Raw genomic sequence first — 19,997 nt, forward strand, 5'->3', positions numbered from 1 at the left:
AAAATAGAGGCCGAGAATAAGGTCGTGGGGGCAATGAGCAATTACGGTGAAGAGTACAGGAGTATGGCGGCCTTCGATGCTGACACGTGCCGTACACATGCCGATGATAGGCACAGTACCACCATCCGCAACGCGGACGACGTGTGTCGGTGCTGGGGTGAGGAGCTTGTTCAGTCGTCGTCGGAAGGCAGCACTCATAATAGAAAGATGTGCTCCTGTATCGATGAGTGTCGTGACAGGATAGCCGTCAACGTCAACGTCAAGAAGGTATCGGTTAGTAGGTAACGTGAGCAGAGGATTTGAGGGCAGGGTCGACAACGCAGCTTCACCTCCAGAAGCTGCAGTGCCTAGTTTTCCGGCTGGGTCCGGAAGGCGATAGGCGGCGAAAAAAAGCGGCGGGGTTGGGGTGAACGAGACTGGTGGCGTCGAGGTGAGGGCGAGCGGCTGTAGCGAAGGTTCGGAGCAGGGGCATCAGCGGTAGTGGGTTGATGGAGGGTGGCATAGGGTACAGAAGGTCCAAAGGTGCGGGAATAAGTGGCGGCGTAAGTCCGAGGAGGTGGTGGCCATCGGTTGCGGCAGTGACGGGCGACGTGGCCGATGCGACAGCAGTGGAAGCAGATCGGCCTGTCATCAGGGGTGCGCCATTCGGACGGGTTGCGGCGAGATGTAGCAGAAAAGGACTGCCGGGGACGAGGAGGGCCGCTAGATAACTGGGGAACGCTGGGTCGAGACGTGGAACACACGGTGTTCAGACCCATGTTTTCAAATTCCTGTCTGACGACGGCCTGAATCATCGCAATGGTGGTTGCTGGCGGATCGGGAGGCGTCGTGGAGAAGGCTGGCGAACAGGCGGCCTCGAGTTCGCGGCGAACAATACGGGTGACGTCGTCACAGGTGGTGGTCTGACGCAGTCGACCCTCACATGTCGACGTAGCAGCAGTGTTGGGTAGCCCCGCAATGTGGTGTGACATACGGCGGCTCTTAGCCTGTTCAAGGCGACGGCATTCTGTTATGATGGCGTCGATAGTCGAGACGTTGCCGAAAACAAGCAAATTGAAAGCGTCGTCGGCGATTCCTTTTAGCACATGTGCCACTTTATCTGCTTCGGACATATGATCGTCAGCTTTACGGCATAGAGCCAAGGTGTCGAGGATGTAGGAAACGTATGGCTCTGCAGATGACTGAACACGAGACGCAAGAGCCTTTCTCGCGGCAGCCTTGCGCCCACTGGGGTCGCCGAACAGTTCCCGTAGCTTCTCTTCAAAAGTGTCCCAACTGGTTATCTCGTCGTCATGCGTTTGGTGCCACACGCATGGGGTGCCGCCGAGATAAAAGATGACATTGGCGAGCATAATCGTTGGGTCCCACCTGTTATTAGCTCTGGCGTGTTCATAGAGTTTGATCCAGTCGTCAACATCCTGTCCCTCCAGGCCAGAGAACACACCTGGGTCGTGATGTGGGGCCACCGTGACGATTGGAGCAGTGGGACAAGCCGAAGCCGTTGCAGAGGCGGGCTCGTCACCGAGAGGCATGGTGACAAGCTCGGTGTACCGACCACTTCGGAGTTCCGTGGTGAGGACGGGGATCGCTGACCTCCACCAGAAATTTTACGTGTGGAGGAGGAGGAGGAGGAGGAGGAGGAGGAGGAACTTTATTATTGCAGAAACCGTTGCGTGGTTTATTCCTGGGTGGTTCCCTCTGACAGGGCTCCACTGGCGATCGCGGCTCGCCGGGCCTGGTCGAGGGTCGCCAGTTGGCTTCCCAGGTCCAGTTCGGAGAGTCTCGCCTCCCAAGACCACGCAGTGAGCGTGTGTGTTGTGACTCGTGGCGAAATTGCGTCGCCCGGACAGTCGGTGCATTCGTGTGTTATGTGCGCGAGTGTCGCTGTGTGGTTGCTACACCAGGGACATGTTCGGGACGTATAACTGTCTGGGGAGATTGCGTGTAGACGAGACAAGTGTGGGTATGTGTACGTGTGGAAAGACACAGACTAATGATGCTATTTACACTTTATTTACACTGGAGCCAGGCAGCCAGGCTGAAACTCGCTCGTGCCAAGGGCACCGACCAACGTCATCGTCGTTCTCGCGGCAGCTCGTCTCTTGAGCATCGCTCAATGGTATCGTAATATATATATATATATATATATATATATATATATATATATATATCACACTGATTTATTTATTTATTCAAAAGAACCTTACAGGCCCTATGGCAGGGCATAAAGTAAGGGGGGCATATTAAACAGTAAAATGTAGAAAAAGGACAAATTGCCAGCAGGAACAGTGCTATAAAAAGATTACCGTGTTACACAATATTGAAGGCACTAGGAATACAGAGCAATATCTGAAGGCACACGAACACTTGTTACTGTTAACAGAGCAAAGGAATACCGTTTATGAATATGATATACAACATGGCAAAAATGCACGATAACATACACTAGATTGGTCACTCGTGAACGGTATTAAATGGGAAAAGCATGAGTAACTGAGAGCGGAACGCGTCGGGATTAGATATGGAGGCTATGTTATCAGGCGATCGTTTTCAAGACTACCTTAATTTGCAACCTTTCCTACATTCACTGCCAAATTTGCCTTTGATTAGCTTATGTGAAGTCTCAACAAGTGCGCGAGGTGTTCTTCCCGACATATTGACTTGAGGGCGACTGGCGTTTACCTTTTTGTGATGCGTCAGTTTAGAGGGCATGCTAATATGTTGAGCCGCCATGTAATTCGACGTGCCAGGATATATCTGTACGGTTCCGCTCTCCGGCATTAGCATACCGCCTGTTCACGTCATGCCTCCGCCGGTGCATGTTACACGGCTGTTTGCGGGAAAGAGCTAGCGCTCAAATTAAGTGTGCGAGGAGCGATTTTCGCTGCGCGAAGTTTACCGAAGGGGAGGTTTTCGTATGATCGGCGCCCTCGCTGGCACATTATGCGCCTATGCCACGAAAGTTTGTAATTAAAAAATGTGCAATGGCGCTTTTAGCGTCAAAATTATATATATTTTTTGCAATTTGTACCCTCCTTTTCAACTGAGACATACAAAAAGGACGGGTTTATATGTTGTGTTGGTGTTTTTTCAAGAAGGAAAACTGAGAAATAAAACAGCTTTATTGAAGAGAGGAACAACGTGGGTGTTTGTATAAATCATCCTATCTTCATTTCTGAATACAGTGCAAGTGAACAACCGTTCCATTTTCGGGTAACATGGGCGGCTTAGAAGTTCACGTCAGTTACTTTTCGTTTTAGTGTAGCACAACTTGATGTACTGGCAAGCTCACAAGCAGCCGAAATGCGGGGTGTCAGAAAAATCGAAATACCCTGTGAAGCTGGGAACGCAGCCTGGATTTCAAATGTGTATACGTGCACTAGCGTGGGCGCCCACCATGGTGCTGCACCGTCTCAATCGCCGCGATCTGAAATAGAGCTGATCTTCAACTTCTTAGCGGACACGCATCCCGCAAGCATTTGACCCTGACTGGTGCAGTTACATAACCGAATGCGACGCATTCACCGCGCGCTTTAATTATAACTTCGACCAGGGTTTTAGAGTATACGTGAGGAGGTGTGCTGCAAGTTTGCTCGTGCGTGTTCATTCTGGTTAATGAATTAACCAGGCACACGATGACACGTATTTTGGCCACTATAGCGGCTGGCCGCAGCTACGTAAACCGACAGGAATGACGTGAATGTTTGCATAAATCCTTAGGACGATTCCTTGCGTGACCAGCATGAATTCATGCCCAATACCCAGGCCATTTTTGTTGAGTGAATTTTTCATATCTGCATACGGGATCAGTAACGGCACTGGAATACCCAGCATGCTTAGGGGATATCTTAATGTAATAATAAACTTTACGAATACGCGATAATGTGAGCGGAAATGTATACCGCCAGCCGGCTCTTCAGGTGCAAGAAAGGGCACGCAAGGTTCTTTTATTGACGTGAATAGTTAGTCTGGATGTGAAAGATTACAGAAAAAACAATATATTTCCAGGGGCTTGCATTTGAACATGTCAAAGGAGAAACTATTTACGTGTTTACTTCCGAGATGGTCGACGGGAATAATTCGTCTAGATGTGATTAATCACAGATAAAAAAAAACATTTTCCGTGCTCAAAATGCAGCGCGCTAGAGGCTGTAAGAAGGCGAACGAGGAAACTCGCTTTTAAAGCATGCAAGACGTGGTTTTCAACGACTAATGTTCAAATATTTAAATCAGTAAAATGCTACGTGTTTTATCCCGAGTGCCGAAATCCCCTGGCGTACTCGCAAGAAAGCCTTCCGAGACATAGCGTGGAGTAGCTGCTCGCCACTTTGTGCGGTTTCTCTAGGGGGGTTAGTCTAAGCTCCTCATAACGGGCGCATGAATCCTTTAAAATACTATTTGTTAGCAACCTTGATATCGTGCAACCGTGCCTCAAGTTCTGACAGTGTATAATGATTTGCACTTTATTTTTAGGTTTTTTTTTACTTTGTACTTAACGTGCATGCGTTCGAACTATATATCTTTAGACAATTTTTTTCAACCTCACGTTTAACTGCGATATCACATTTCCACCATGTTTCTCCCCCAATTCTTTAATGTTAATCAGCAAAGTTTTTAGTAGTTTTCATCAGTCATAGTACCTTACAGGCTTATATAGATGATATAGAGCAGCAGAAAGCACGTGATTTAAGTTCCCCATCTGATCTGTCTGTCTGTCTGTCCTTGACTCGTGGTCGGTGCTCTTGATTTCTTCTAAGCACTCTTACAAAAGACGTACCATAAACTCCCAGCGCCTTTGTTGAGTATGCTGTAGAAAGTTGTCAAGGTACTTCTTTAAATTGTATGCTTGCTTCACTTGTTTTTCATATTTTACTTTGCGTACGCTCGTTCAAAGTTGTACGTGTAATTCTCTCTATATTATCTTTCTGTATAAACGTGCGGGAGCCCAAGTATAATGTATTAAACTGACGAGCGACATCGAAACACATCTCACGTGACCGTATGGAATACCCACTGTGTACCAATGTTGTTCACTTATATACTAATGTGCCAATTTACAGAAGTACCAATGTTGTTTACTTGACATGTAAAAAATGAAAGCTCACTTTAGTTATCTTATATATAAGAATTTAGCGCACGCCGGAACTGGGACACGTAAAGACAGGAAACGAGAATCACAGCGGTTCGTGCGTTCCCCGTCCCTGCGTGCGTGATATATACTTCTAGAACATCGTAACTATCAACAAGTCCACCTTGCCGCTCTCTTTATCCTTGTTATAGAAGCTCAAGCATGTAACCGATGTCCAACTATTCGTATGAACCTGAGGAAAATTGCTTCTTGTAGATTTCAAGGAGCAAATATTGGACACTCCCGATGTATCAAGTTAATATTTGCTTCTTCGACATTACCAGCGTCTATCAAAGTAGGCTACATGATACACCGAGTACGACCATTCGTTCCGAGGCCTTTTCAGTGCCGGAAATTTCACAAGATAGGATACGTGAGCGCTGTTTTGTAGAAGCAAAGCCACCTGCTCGCGTTGCCGCGGAGAGCATGATACCACCGACCGTGAGGCGTCCTCATTTAAATGTCCCAACTGTACTGGCTCTCACGAAGCGACTTAGAAGCAATGCCCGAAGATGTAACAAGAGGTTCGTATTCTTCGAAAAATGGCAGGAGACCAATCTTCACGTAAAGAGGCTGCTCAATCTGTTCGCCAAAGTGACCAACGCTCGCGACAGAAGCATCACAAAACCATTTCAGGAGAACTACCTAGCGTGGCGAAGGTACCACGACCACCTCTGCCTGTGCGTGCATCGAGGACGGTCACGGCGCCTACTGATAATTCAAGGTCCACGAGAGCACGCGGCAAACATTCACCTCCACCGGCTGATACAGACACGGAATGGCCTTTGCTGCCCTCTAGGCTCACGACTATGCCAGCGGGCACTAGCGGTCCTCTGCGCCATGAAGCCAAGAATTATAGGGCGAATGAAACCGGTGATTCGTATGTGAGTACTGGTAAGACCCAGCTATTATATACAAGACAAAAGTATATAATAGCTGGGTCTTACCAGTACTCACATATGGGGCAGAAACCTGGAGGCTTACGAAAAGGGTTCTACTCAAATTGAGAACGACGCAACGAGCTATGGAAAGAAGAATGATATGTGTAACGTTAAGGGATAAGAAAAGAGCAGATTGGGTGAGGGAACAAACGCGAGTTAATGACATCTTAGTTGAAATCAAGAAAAAGAAATGGGCATGGGCAGGACATGTAATGAGGAGGGAAGATAACCGATGGTCATTAAGGGTTACGGACTGGATCCCAAGGGAAGGGAAGCGTAGCAGGGGGCGGCAGAAAGTTAGGTGGGCGGATGAGATTAAGACGTTTGCAGGCAAGGCATGGCCACAATTAGTACATGACCGGGGTTGTTGGAGAAGTATGGGAGAGGCCTTTGCCCTGCAGTGGGCGTAACCAGGCTGATAATGATGATGATGATGATGATGATTATGAAACCGCTGACACTACGGGCAAGCAAGAAGATGAACACAATGAGAAGGAGAGTGTACAAAAAATGCTGAAGCACCTAGTAGAATCAATGCGCGTGATTCTCGGTGGTCTCGAGACTCCGGCCTCTAAAGTGCCCTACAAGTGCTCGCCGTGCTAGAGCCTCTTATCGCAGCTCTTTATATGCTATAAAGATTTTGTTTGGCGCTTGGGCTGTTCACGCAGGGGAGGCCCACACCAGCTTCGTCCTGACTGACTGAATAAACTTTATTGAAACCAGCAAGAGATGGTGGCTGGGCCTTCGCCTCCCACGTGGGGACGTCGAGGTGTTGCCTCTTCGCCGCCTCGCAGGCCTGCTGAGTCGCCCAGAGTTGGTCGTCAAGGTTGGGGCTACGCAGGGCAGCGTGCCTAGCGCCTCTATATTTAAGTTCACTCAAATTGTTGACAACAGACTTGATGCGAAACCTGATTGTGGCTTCATGGATGACATTTATGAATGTTTATCATCAGAGTGTTGAACTTTCTTTCACCTTTGCGCATTCCTCTTGCTATGTCATCATCATCCCTCATCACATCTTTATGTACCCGTTCCCCCTCCCCCTGTGCAGAGTAACAGGCTAGAGCACCTTAACTCAGGCCGACCTCTCTGCCTTCTTTCAATTAAATTATCTCTCTCTGCTCACTGAGATTGAATCTCACCAATGTACGCAAGAAATATTGTTCGCTAGTCATCGTGCTAGAACAGGATAAACGTACGGCACCAACAGGAAATTGTGCTTCAGGCACCGACACTTAAAGAGGTAACGAAGCGAAAATGCGAAAACTGCGCTGGTGATCACGCCGGCAGTCGAACCCTCACCATCGCGGTTACGATACAAATTCTACACCGGCTGGGTGATATGGTAATCATTGCCGTCACGTGGTAGTAGGAGCTACCGCTGCTTCTTGAGTGCGCAGGGCGCGTTGGCATATACAAATAACCGCTACGTGTAATATTGATACGAAGGTGAGACTTGCTTTGTCCCGCCTTAGTTTTCGTCATCCGACGTCCAATTTACATTCATTCATTCATTCATTCATTCATTCATTCATTCATTCATTCATTCATTCATTAGTTCGTTCGTTCGCTCCCAACAACAAGTCAATCACTAAATCAAGTGCAGAGCAGTTAATCCAGTATTTGTGCTTCTTGTGTGTTCCGTATTCTTCTCTCGTATAGACTTTTAGTGTAAATATGAAATATAGGGCAATATACTGGAAATGAAATTTTACAAATCTTCATTGCCTTTAATAAAAGTGTTGCACATCTGTCAAAAATAAACAATATCAAATCTATGCGTTTGCCAATTTACTTGTCCACGTAGCACAGAGGGTCCTCTTTTTAAATATTAACATGCTTTGGGCAACGTGACAAGGCAATCACTAAATCTATGATACAATGCGGCGGGCTTTGAATGCTAATCAGGTCTCCATCAAAATTATTTCGACAGTGTACTGTGAGTTTTTGATTTTGGTTACATCGAGAATAATTCCGTCAATCTCTAGATCAGTGCACGTCCTGAACTAATTAGTTTTGCTGCCACTCGCCTTCCATCACCTTCCTTGCAGCAGATAATTAATGTTGCGTTCAGTGGATGAGGTATTGTCGCAAAGCTCACGCCATTCCATGGATGCCTATTTTTCTTCGCGAGATAAAATTTCTGTGCGTGTTCAAGCGCACACAGAGAGACTGGGTACAGCGTATTAGTACCTAATATTTATATATCCCCGCATCACTTGTCGAGATATATGCAGAGTGTCAGGAGTGTGTTGGCCAGCATGGGCGAATAGGGGATTTAAGCGCAGCTGGCTAAGCCTCGCCGGTTCTAGCAGGAACTCCGTGCCAAGAACAAAAAGAACCACTTCCGCGTGCTAGATACTGACGAATATATATATATATATATATATATATATATATATATATATATATATATATATATATATATATATATATATATATATATATATATTGCCGCCGCACCTGGCATTTAGGGCGGAGGTTAGCGAAACACGTTTCCGAAGACTAATTTAAATGCAAATTGTGGTAATTCGAGAGAGAAAGGTGAGCATCCTTTCGTTGTTTTAATGTTTCGTGGAAAATTATAGTTAAGTTTGTTCAGCGGTGGCTCGACCTGTTTAAACATCTATTCAGAGGGAATATCGCTTGTGTGTGGGATTTCGCTTCGATGAGCGTGTCCTGTGCGAGCGTTCGAATATTGATCCTCCCCCCCAACAGCAAAAATAAATAAATAAATAAATAAATAAAAAGTAATCAAATGTTCTCTTTCCGCAAAAACATGGAAGCGAAGTGAACGGGATATTGCGGATTATAGATCTGGAGTACTTGAGCTCGCAGGCGAGTGAGAATACAAGAGTGAGGCACTGTGGGAGCACAGCGAACGCCAAAGGATGCCATTTGAACCTTTGAAGAAGATAAGAACATTCTTTGTATGTTTATGTGTTTATATAAACAAAACGGGACTGTCAAGATTCAAGTGCCAGAGAATTGAACGTTGGGGGAATAGGCTAACAAAAAAATGCCTGCGAGACTTTGTTTCTCTCCAACATCTGAACTTCAAGCGACTCATTTAGTGCTTTTAAAAAGCGCACGAACCTTAAGCCTCGTGCGATTGCTCTTTTTACGACGTTTGAAAGGAAATTCAGGTGAAACATTTTCTTTCTTATTGAATAATGTGTATATATAGCCAGAGCATTTTAGCTGCTTCGGTAATCCGGAAAAAAGACGGGAGCCAGTGAAGAACACAGTTCTCGCAGGGTCTATATTGAGAGAAGAAATCGTTTTGTTTGCGCTTAAAAGACCGGAGGTTTCGGCTAAGGGACGTGCTCTCTGTCAGAAATAACTAAATAAATAATTTATAAAAAAACGCTGTCACTGACCATATCCGGCGTGTGCATTTATTTGGAAATGGGGGTAGTATCGATTAACTATAGCTTAATTCGAGCGACAAGAAAAAAAAATAATGTCGGACTGAACATTCCCGTCTATTTAAGAATAAGTGATTTCTTCACGACGTCACCAACAAAATGACGATAAAAACACTACTGTGCAATGTCAATGACTGTTCAAAGATAAACAGTAATGAAAGAGAACGACAGTAGCAGTTTTCCAGCCGTATTTTATTCTGTTATTTTTTTCTGTCGATGGCAATATTAATGGAAAGAAAGATAAAGCGGTAGCTCGGAATAAACGAGCATGAGGCGAGTACGCAGAACTGCGCCCCTTGTTTACTAAGCAATATGAATCGTAGATGTATGAGACCAATTTTAGACTCGTACGCGTTAATGTGTACGATCAGGTGAAGCTTACAGAAACTTTGAGTGATATTTTCATTTAAGAAATCCGCTTCCATTCCATCCTGCGAATGTGCATCGACAGCGAAGCTGTTGCCGACCACCGCAAGCGACGTACGTCACGTGATCACGCACGTGGGCAGAAGTGCAGCATGCGTCCTCATTCTTTTAGGCCCTCGGCCAAGCGCAAGTGCATTACTTAAATAAATGAATGCTTAAAAGTAAATTGCGCCACAAAATGCGTAAAGTACGACTTACACACCAGCTGCAGGCATGATAGCTGCGGATTGTAATCCGAATGTACCAGAGAACCTAATTCTGTTTCGCGGAAACTGAGAGACAGCTGCCGTTTGAGGTCTGTCTAAGTGGCCGCCGCTGCTAGGTGGCGGTAGCGTTAGCATAGTGTACATCCTCATTTTTGTAGGCCCTCCTCCTAGCGCAAGTGTGCTATTGAACTAATTTAATTCGTCAAAGTAAAATGCGTCAGAAGATGCGTAAAGTACGACTTACACACAACTAGAAGACCTGATAGCTTCGGATTGTAATTGGAATATGCGAGAAAACATAATTCTGTTGCGCGGAAAGTCAAACACAAAGCCTTCTAGCTGCCGCTTGTTTTTGTGTGGGCACCGCGTACGCGCAGGTGAAAAATCCTGGCCAACTAGGGGCCAACAGCTTCGCTGTAAAAATTTCTTTAGTTGGCTGCTAAAGCTCGTACTCACATCAATATCCGAAGAACAGCACTGCATTAGATACCACTGCACTGGAAACAGGACTGGATAGCACTGCAGAATTTCATTGGTGCGTAAGTTTAGATCAGTTGATAGCAAAACAACTTAAAAATTAAACATAATGTTGCCGCAACAAAAACTTGATTCGATATCTAACATCTGTACATCCCCCTACCCGAATGTTATACACACTTTGTCATCTTTAAGCCATTGGTGCTGAAGTCATTCATGTTGTAACACGGATAGCGGGTCCAAACACTCAGCTGAATTCAACTTCACTCCGCAGTTCACATTTACGGTTATTTATCTTTTGTTTTAAAACGCACGTAAGTAGAGTAGCTCGAATACAATCTACTTAAATCTCTCTACAGAAACCTTTTTTTACTGTTATATTATGATGCTGGCGCGCTTTATTGGTGCCGGCTGCTCCTTTTCACATAGAGATGGGCAAATAATAAAGTCTAGAGATGTGAAAAGGAAACCACGTAAACACTTTAAGACTGAGAGTCAACTCAGAAACGAAGTAATACAAAGTCCAGCCACATACCTACACTGGTCAGTACATGTAAGAAAACACGGAACATGTTCACATGAAGGCGCATGAATCCAGGCACTGATTTGGACAATGTCGGGCCGAATTAAACACATATAGTGAGCTTAACACAAATAAACACTTCACTCAGCAGCTTCCGAGAATATCGGTCGCTACTAGAAATTTTCGGAGCGCCATTAACGCTCGCTTTTGCAAAGTATGTGTTTGCCACGGACCTAGAGTATGAAGATCTTCTTGACGCTGAAGGGCCTGTGATCCAATGTCATTGAATCACGTGTTAAACATAGTCTCTGTGTCTCTTCTCGCGTACATTCTACCAGAAGATCTTGTATATGCTCATGCACGTGGCCATAAGCGCATTTCGGACTATCAGCTCTTGAGATTTTTTGTAGAAAGTGTTTTATATACGCGGCACCGAGCCGCAGACGGTAAATGAGAGCTTCAAAGGTTCTGGTGGTATACAATAGGGATGCGATGTTAAATTGAAGGGAAGGGTACACGTTATGTAAATCTGAATATTTCGATTTCCGATAAAACCATTTCTCTCTGCAACCGCGGGCTGATCTGTCTTAGTATGCGCCGCAATTCGTCTTGTGTCAGAATACGTCCAGATGTGACGTTGTTTAACATGCGCTTGTCCAACTGCTTCGTCTGCTGCAACATTCCCAGAGATATTGGCCCGGTATAAATTGTAACATTATTGTGCGATTGTCCTCACTTGTTTCAATGAGTTCGTTAAGAGTCTCGTAAACAAAAGCCATGTTTTGCGAATATGTGTTGTGACTATGAAGTGACGACAAAGGTGCCTGCAAGTCACGAAGGATGGCCAACCGTCTCCCATTTTTTAACAGAATTTATGTATCTTAGCAAATACGATAATGCAAAAAGCTCTCATTTTTATATGTGAATGAATAGCAGGAATTAATGACTGAGCAAATTCTTCATCGGAAGAACGCTGGAACTAGATGGCGGCGCTTGCCGATATTCCGTAGTCAGTAAACTTTCGTGACAAGATGTCATTTTTTTATACCAATGATTCAGTCAATTGCTTTGCTCATTTCTGTGACTGGGTCGCCCAGAAGAATAACAATTATGCACATCCAAACCGCACGCTGCACTTCATGTGAACAAAAGCTTCACTGAAAACCCTTATTTAAACGTTTTGCAACGAAATGTAATGCGTACAACTGCGTTTATTTCCATCCCAAAGCAACGTGTAATTTCATACGATGTTTCTCTTTATAGACTACAAGGTTCACAAGCTGTGCTGAAATCCAGACTTCAATTGAGGCGCACGCACAGAGTGAAACGTTGACGCAGCGACGTCACGTGGTCGAAGGCGATGAATGATGCTTACAGGGAGAAGAATGGCGATGAGTGGTGTATATACGGAGAGCTACGACACATTTGTAAACACAGAAATATATAACCCTTGTGTCATGGTGGCACATATCCATCCCAGAGAATAGGCATATGCTAGAATTGTGCGCGTTTCTGAAAAAAATAGTAACCCGTTACAATTACAATTTTTCGTTCAGAAACGTAATCGATTACAGTTACTAATTTACTTCTAGGTTAGCTCTTACTATTTACTAATTACTTGTACGTTACGTTCCTTCGAACTCTTATTGACATTGCACAAATAAGGCAAATATACCAAGCTAGCCTGGCACGTTCAGTGCGTCCTCTGCAAGCCCTTCAAGCATTGTTTATCCTCACTAATAATTTCTGTTCACAATTTTCGTAGGTTCTCTTCTAACGTTTTTTTTTTTCGTAAAGGCTGCAGGAGCGTCACTGAAAACTCATTACATGTGCGTGCTAGAGGGAAGGGTGGTATTGTAATGTACGAATGGCCATGGGCCTGCGAGGTTCGGGTTTGTTTTAAAATGCCGCGATGCTCTGCAGTTTGGGTCCTCTACCAAGGGCAACGCTTCATTATTGCTGGGGTATCGGGGAAGGCGTTCCCTCTAGGGCCATGGAGAAGCTGAAAAAATAAAAATCCCCCTTCTCTGATTTCCTTGCACTAACGTCCGAAGTCGCCGTCGCAGTTGAGACAGGCCAGTGCCGGTTCAGTTCGTCGGTCACGTCTGGTGGAGCGTTACAGGATGAGGAGTCAAATACTGAATCCCCGGGTTTGCCTGTCTGAACTCGTGCTTCCACGAGGATGCTGCGTAGCACTAGCGCGGGCGTCCTACTGCGGTCCCCGCCAAATTCGAGTTCTTCTGCGCCGCCTCTTACGGCTTGTCTCTTCAGTAAAGTAGCTGGTTACATGCAATTGCTCACTGAAAAAAAGAAATTGAATCACAGTGGGCGTGAATGAATGAAAGTGTAATTTATTACATGTAACTAATTACATGTAATTCGTTACGTACAAGTCTGGCACCTACTGCGTGGCACGTATCCAGTGGCTCAGGAATGTACTAGTCAAAATTTAAGAATATTAATGAAATCAAACAAGCCGTTGAATACGACGTGCAGTTGCATTAACAGATTTGTGTGTTTCAGATATATTTCTGAGATGACATTACATGAACAAGTTTTATGTCGTGATTTATTGTTAGATCACGGACAACAGACCGGCGCTCCTGGCAGTGTATTGTTCATCTTGAAGCCTTGCTCGCACGCCTATTGTGCGAGAAACCTCTAACCCATACCAAACCCATAGAGGTTGGAAAATAACGAGAGAAAGAGAGAGAGACAGCGGTAATAGTGCAACGAGATGTGCAGGCGGGATGGCTGTTTGACATTCATCATTGGAACTCTTAAAGCGCAACAAAAAGGCGAAAGACGGAGATAAAAGTGTACGGAGATGAAAGTGTATGCGCATCTCTCTATTGGACAAGGGAGCGGCTACAAAGCAGCGAACTGGTCCCGCCGCCTTTCGGCGATTAAAAGCCTAGACAACCCAGGCCCACAACGATATCGAGTGTTGTCTATTTACAATTGCGACCATGAATGAAATCTTGTTGCCGAAATAGAGCAGATTCAAAGCAGCGGTACGCACCGCAGCCTGCTTTTTCATTTGCTCTTAGAAAAACGCACGTCACTTTGTAGGCATTGTTGGAGAAAGCAGTTATCAGTGATCTAGTAGGAATGGTACATCGTACAATATGTTTATTCTTTGTGATGCGACGATGACCAATGCCTACAGTTGCCACCGTATAACTATCATGTGAATTACTGTAACATAGCACCCGCGGTGACTCAGTGGCTTTGGCGTGGCACTGATGAGCACAAGGTCGCGGATTTGGTCCCCTGCCCCCGGTGCCGCATTCCGATCGGCGTGGAATGTATAAAGTTTTTGTATCGTGCTTTAGGTACACGTTCACGACACGTACACGAAAATTGTTCCGGAACCCCCCACTACAGCGTCCCCCTCGGCCCTCTGTGCAACATTGGGACGGTAAATCCCAGAATAAAAAAAATCGTTGTCCTCGTTCTGGTGGAATGTCTTGACGTGTTTATTCTTTGTGATGCAATGCGGGAAACAAGAAAAGTATAGTTTATATCTACCACAATCGAGCGAATATTTCAATTGTCACACTTCGACCCTTCTGTATGACGACACTGCTATCTAATGAAAAAGAACGTGGTTTACAATTTGTGCAAAAACAAGCAATCTGAACGAATTACACTCAGGGGAGCGTATACATGACCAGTTCTTCCTTTAACGTCTAACGTTTGCTCAGTCTTTTCTGTTTTGACCTGGGAGAGTGTGTTTGTGCCGGGTGCTGCAAGCAGCCGTGAACCTGCAAGCTGCCGGCATCTATCTTCCGTTAAGAAGCCCTTACTCTCCAATACGGAAAAGTACGCGATAAAGCGGAGCCCTAATTACAGACACTCTGGAAGGCCGGGACGACTCTTTCTACTTTTTGAAGCACGCTCGTAATATTGTTCGATCGGCCCCGAATTGCGTGCGGTGTGCAGGTCGTGCGAATCTCGTTTGTGTACCCGGCAGCCGAGAATATTCATCTTCGGCTTAGTTGGCTTATCAACGAACACTGTGCACGTCCCTAAAACGATGTTCATGCCTTGTAATCCCCAAATTGGGGCACAGTATAACGTTTATTTGATGACTGCAGTCCAGCGAACTAAAGGACGTTCTTCGTAAGCGCAACTGCAGGTACTAGTACGTGATTGATAGAATGAAGTCTGCTGATCTGAAATTTCAGCTTCGTGTATGGACCGCTAATAGCACAATGCGGCAACTACAAGGTTCTTATTGCGGGATGGCTAGAGCAAGGTTGATCGCACTAGAAGGTCTTTGCTGTGGTTAGAAACCGTACTCCTGGTCATATAGCTTATGCCACCTCCGGTGCCGTTATAACTCTAGAGCATTTCGCGGAGCTTTCACAATGCTTCTTTGCTAAATGTAGTTAATAACATGTGATGTAGTTTCCAGCAGATATCTCCGTCAAGCTACATTCCTGCGGCTTTATGTTTGTGCTCCGGGAGCCGTGTTACATGATGACGAATAATATGGATGAATGAATGAATTAATTAATTAATATATAATTGAGTTATTCATTTTCTCATATATTTCAAGCCCTCCTTTCCCACGCAATATGCTTGCGTGTTGTGCTATAGTGATGAACCAAGGCACTTGGGACGACTTTAAATGGGGATGTCATCTACACTATTGACACTGATAAGACATAGAAGCTGTGTGGAATTCATGAAGGTTTTCTGTAGCACGTATTAACATATTACGGGGTGATGGTGTTCTATTAAAATTTTTTTTTGAGCCAATGTGTACCCTATTCGGCGATTGCTTTACCTTGAGAGCTTTTCTCTTCGACGCGAGACGGGTTACCACATGTCCATCAATTTACTGCAAATAATTAAGTATGCGACAAAATGTCTGACCATATTGCAGTACTTTAGCAAATATTTAACAGAGAGCATAGATTGTTGACCCTAATATCATGGAGAATATTCGTAAAACTTTGAATGTTTGCGAGATACTTTTTTTTTCGCGGTGCACGCACTACTACGCACTATTAAAAACAAGAAATCTCATTTTTATCTAATGTATATACTGCTAAATGCAAATATCATTGTGCATCTACATTGTGATTTGTGCTTTATGTACTGTTCTTTCAAAGTCACCACATTGTGACTGACATTATTAATTGCTGTTAATCTCTAGGCTTTCTTTTTTATTGTTGTTACAAACGCTGAAAAACAGATTTATATTGTGATTTTTTAAGAACGGCGTAAACGCAGATTCCTAAATATATCACTACCTTGGACGGCCGAGTAAAAAAGTTGAAACAACATTTTATGAATGCGAAATGCAAATAATTGTTTACAAGTTACAGACATTTTGATGTTTATGGATAATATATTGACAACAATCAAGCCGGTAAGTTTTAGTCCTCCTTTTCAATTACACTTATCTTTGATCATATTCCGGATAAGAATTCTCAAATTTCTTGTGCGTGAAGTGAGCCTCAACATCTAAATGTTTAAAGCAAGCTAGTTATTACTGTATAAGAAGCCTGCATTGTCGAACTACGTTTTAAGTTATTGCTGTGGAAACTTGGAGGACTTAAATATTCCGCATTTTTTCCAATCTTGCATATGTATGCGAAATAGTAGAACCCTCTGCTACAACTCCCGCACCCCCCTCCTCTGCAGTTATAAAGTAATAACAGAGAAAGAAAAGCTAGTAGGTGGCAGAGAGCTTATCTAAGTTCTTGAGAGAAATCACAGTATTTTTTGCTATCTCTCTGACCCACCGTGATCGCTTAATGGCTGTGGTGTTGGGCTGCTAAGCAGAAGGTCGCGGGATCGAATCCCTGTCGCACCGGCATGGATGGGGGCGAAATGCGAAAGTACCGTTTACATAGGTTTAGGTGCACGTTAAAGAACCCCAGGTAGTCCAAATTTCTGGAGTCCCCCACTACGGCGTGCCTCATAATCAGATCGTGGTTTTGGCTCATAAAACCACATAATTTAGTGTTTTAATCTCTCTGTTGCTCTTTGTAATATTTTGTATTTCATAATATAGGGAAGAGGCAGTCTTCTGATCGACCGGCCTACCGAGCTCAGAGTGTTTTCGAACTTGCCGCGCTCATGACGCAAGACAAATTTAGTAAGCGCATAATTGCAGCACTAACTGGCAGTGAACAGAGCTAAGGGAAAATTAAAAGTGAGTAATTATAGCAGAACTACTTAAACCTTGTTTAAGGCGTCGTACAAAGAGGTGTTCTACGAGTACACACTGAAAACCAGCTCTCAAGTCCGCTTTGTTGCATTATTTCTCATCTCAGAAAAAAGCACGCTTTACAGGAGAAAACTATAAATATTTAAACAAGCAAGTTTATTTGTCTACTTAATCTCAAGTCTGCGCTAAGTTCGCAGGCCGTGTTTTAAATATTCCATACAGTACTGAACCGCATTTTATTGTAGGAAGAACTTCACACCAAAGTTGCACCAAACAGTGTACGTTGCATTTCATCCCCCCCTCCTCCCCCCTGTCATACGGAAAAAAAGTTATGAAAGAATAGTTGGTTGCTTGGGGGACCCTTAATTTATTTACCGTGCAACTTTCTCGTACATAGAATCGGTTTTCGTTGCATTGTTGAAGCAATGTTCGTGCCTTGTTTTAACACATGTGTATTTCGCATCGTGTAAGAGGGAAAAAGAAATATTCATGTACGTGAGTGAGCAGTACATACCACTTTCCGTGACCAGAAGCTTATATATCATTGCTGGAAACAAAGTGTCGTTAGCCCGTAGCAAAACGTCACCAGGCTTTATTGACTTTGTTGTGCAATATCGCCGCCCTTAAAATCTTTTTGACAGCGAATATGTAGGCCCATAATATAATGGGACCAAGTTTCGTTGCCCCCCCCCCCCCCCCAAATAAAAAAGAAGATAGAACCTGAAAATATTTACTGTAGCTTTTGCTTGGAAGCGCGTCCGTGCGTTCCATAACTTCGTACATGTACTTAAAAATAGTAGATTGAGGTTTCTAATAGTAACACCCCTTTACTGCTCTGCAGAATTTGCGTGCGTTGTGCTTTCCTTTAAGAAAAGATCGTCGATGTAAATGTCGTTGACAGGCTCTATCCTATAGTACCTGAAGCAAGGAAGTCCGCAATATATATAGGCTCCGAGTGAGGCTTATGTTTAGCCAAATGCATCATTTGTGATTACGAATGTGGCAAACCCCGTCTACAACAGAATAAAATTGAATACGACAAAATTGCTTTCGGTGCAGGACTCACCGGATGCTGCGAGCAGTAGCGTTACACCCAGCACCAGTACGAATTGGGAGTAGCCGAGAGTGACGCTCCTTGCTCTCAGCATGGTTGCCTCTGACGTGATCTCCGGCTGTCTCCGCTGTGACTTGCGTCGAAGATTCGTGCACTGCAGGTGGGTGATAGCCGTGGTCCTCTGCGTCCGGAGACTTCCTCTTTTTTTTTTTTCGTTGGAAGTCACCGCCGATGCACGGGGTCAATCAGGCCTCAACCGCGTAACGACGCCGAGGAAAAGCGCCCGTCTAGTCACTTTTCTTCGAAAAGTTGCGAGATTGCAGGGGGAAGCGAGTAACTAGAGTGCACGACAGCGAGTCTATGGCCCGAATCGCTCTTTGGCTTTTGAACCTTTCCGGTTGCCCGGTCGACCTGCCGAAGAAGACGAACCACAGCGCCAGATGAGTGCCGCGCTAACTGCCTCGAGAGTTTTGGCGAGTGCGATTGCGCTCCTTTCTGCTCCGTGGCCCGGTCCAGCGACTCTCGACCCGAGCGTGCGGTGTCCAGAAGGAGGAGAAGAAAGTTCCGCGATGCGTGCTTCACTTATTCCGCGCACTTGTGCGTCAAGGGGAAGCGTGCACGGGCGCTCGCGCTCGCTTTCGACGTTCGGGTCCTTTCGTGAAGGGGTGTCCCGTCGAAACCTGTGGCTCGAAGTCAACTCCGCGGTCACCCTCGCGCCTTTCGCTCAGTTGGTTTTATGGATGCTCCCGCTCGCCTGTTACCTTCTTCATTGCTTCGGGCCGCCCTCGCCTTTTCCAACGCGCGCCGTTCCCTTCCCCTTTCCCTAGACGGTCGGGTCGAGAGCCCCAGCTAAATCGAGGAGGAGGGCGCGTCGCGCTGAGGCGCCATTGGCCGCGCTGTTGATGACGTACTTGTCACGTGGCGGTACCGCTGTTGGGCCCGCGTGGAGCACTGCGTGGGAGAGGATCACTGACGGATGCGCGGGAAAATAGGGAACGGTGGAAGGGCGCTGGGGATGCAGCTGGACAGGTGGCGAGCGAAGTGCGGGGGTGTGGGAGAGATGGAAGGAGGCGAGCGGCGCGCGGGACATTGTCGCACCCTATGCGGACGTGCGCGGAGGTCAGAATCCAATGAGATCTTTGCGACTTATTTTAGCAAATTTGCGATTCCTGATTCCTTTTGTTGTGCGCAAGCTGCTTCCTTTCATGGATGCCAGTGATTACCTTCCCATGGAAGCGGCGCCTAAAGGATCAGTATTTTCGACTATGCTCGACGGCTGTCGTGGGCAGAGTCAGAATAGGAATAATAGACACGTGACGTGAACCTTTCATTTCCCTGTATATATCCACGTGGGATTTTTTTATTCTTTGGAGTTACTTGTTAATGCCCTACCGTTTCAATTGGTCCGAGTACATTTCTCTAAGGAACCTGTTTTCTTTAGTTCAGATCAATACGAAGAGCTTCGTGGTTGAACTTCACCGCGGAAAGCAAGTTGGTTTTCTTGTCACGTGCTCCTTATATTTTTTATTGTCTTAGTTTAAGGAGACGTTAGCCTACCTAGGGCGAGCCAGCCACTTCTCTGATAACACTGGAAGACCTTGCATCAAAGCGCTGCAAATGCAACTAG

At 45.3% G+C, this 19,997-nt stretch overlaps 1 protein-coding gene across 2 annotated transcripts in view; it reads right to left on the reverse strand.

The window, feature by feature from the left end:
* LOC142582465 (uncharacterized) overlaps positions 1-19,080 on the reverse strand; it is a 194,140-nt gene extending 175,060 nt beyond the window's left edge. For both annotated transcript variants that reach the window (XM_075692221.1, XM_075692220.1), the window contains exon 1: positions 18,383-19,080. In XM_075692221.1, the coding sequence (XP_075548336.1) occupies positions 18,383-18,464 (82 nt within the window). In that variant the 5' untranslated portion in view covers positions 18,465-19,080. The remainder of the gene's footprint in view (positions 1-18,382) is intronic.
* Positions 19,081-19,997: the final 917 nt, after the last annotated feature.

The sequence above is a fragment of the Dermacentor variabilis genome, chromosome 5 (assembly GCF_050947875.1).
Source record: "Dermacentor variabilis isolate Ectoservices chromosome 5, ASM5094787v1, whole genome shotgun sequence".
Lineage (NCBI taxonomy): Eukaryota > Metazoa > Arthropoda > Arachnida > Ixodida > Ixodidae > Dermacentor > Dermacentor variabilis.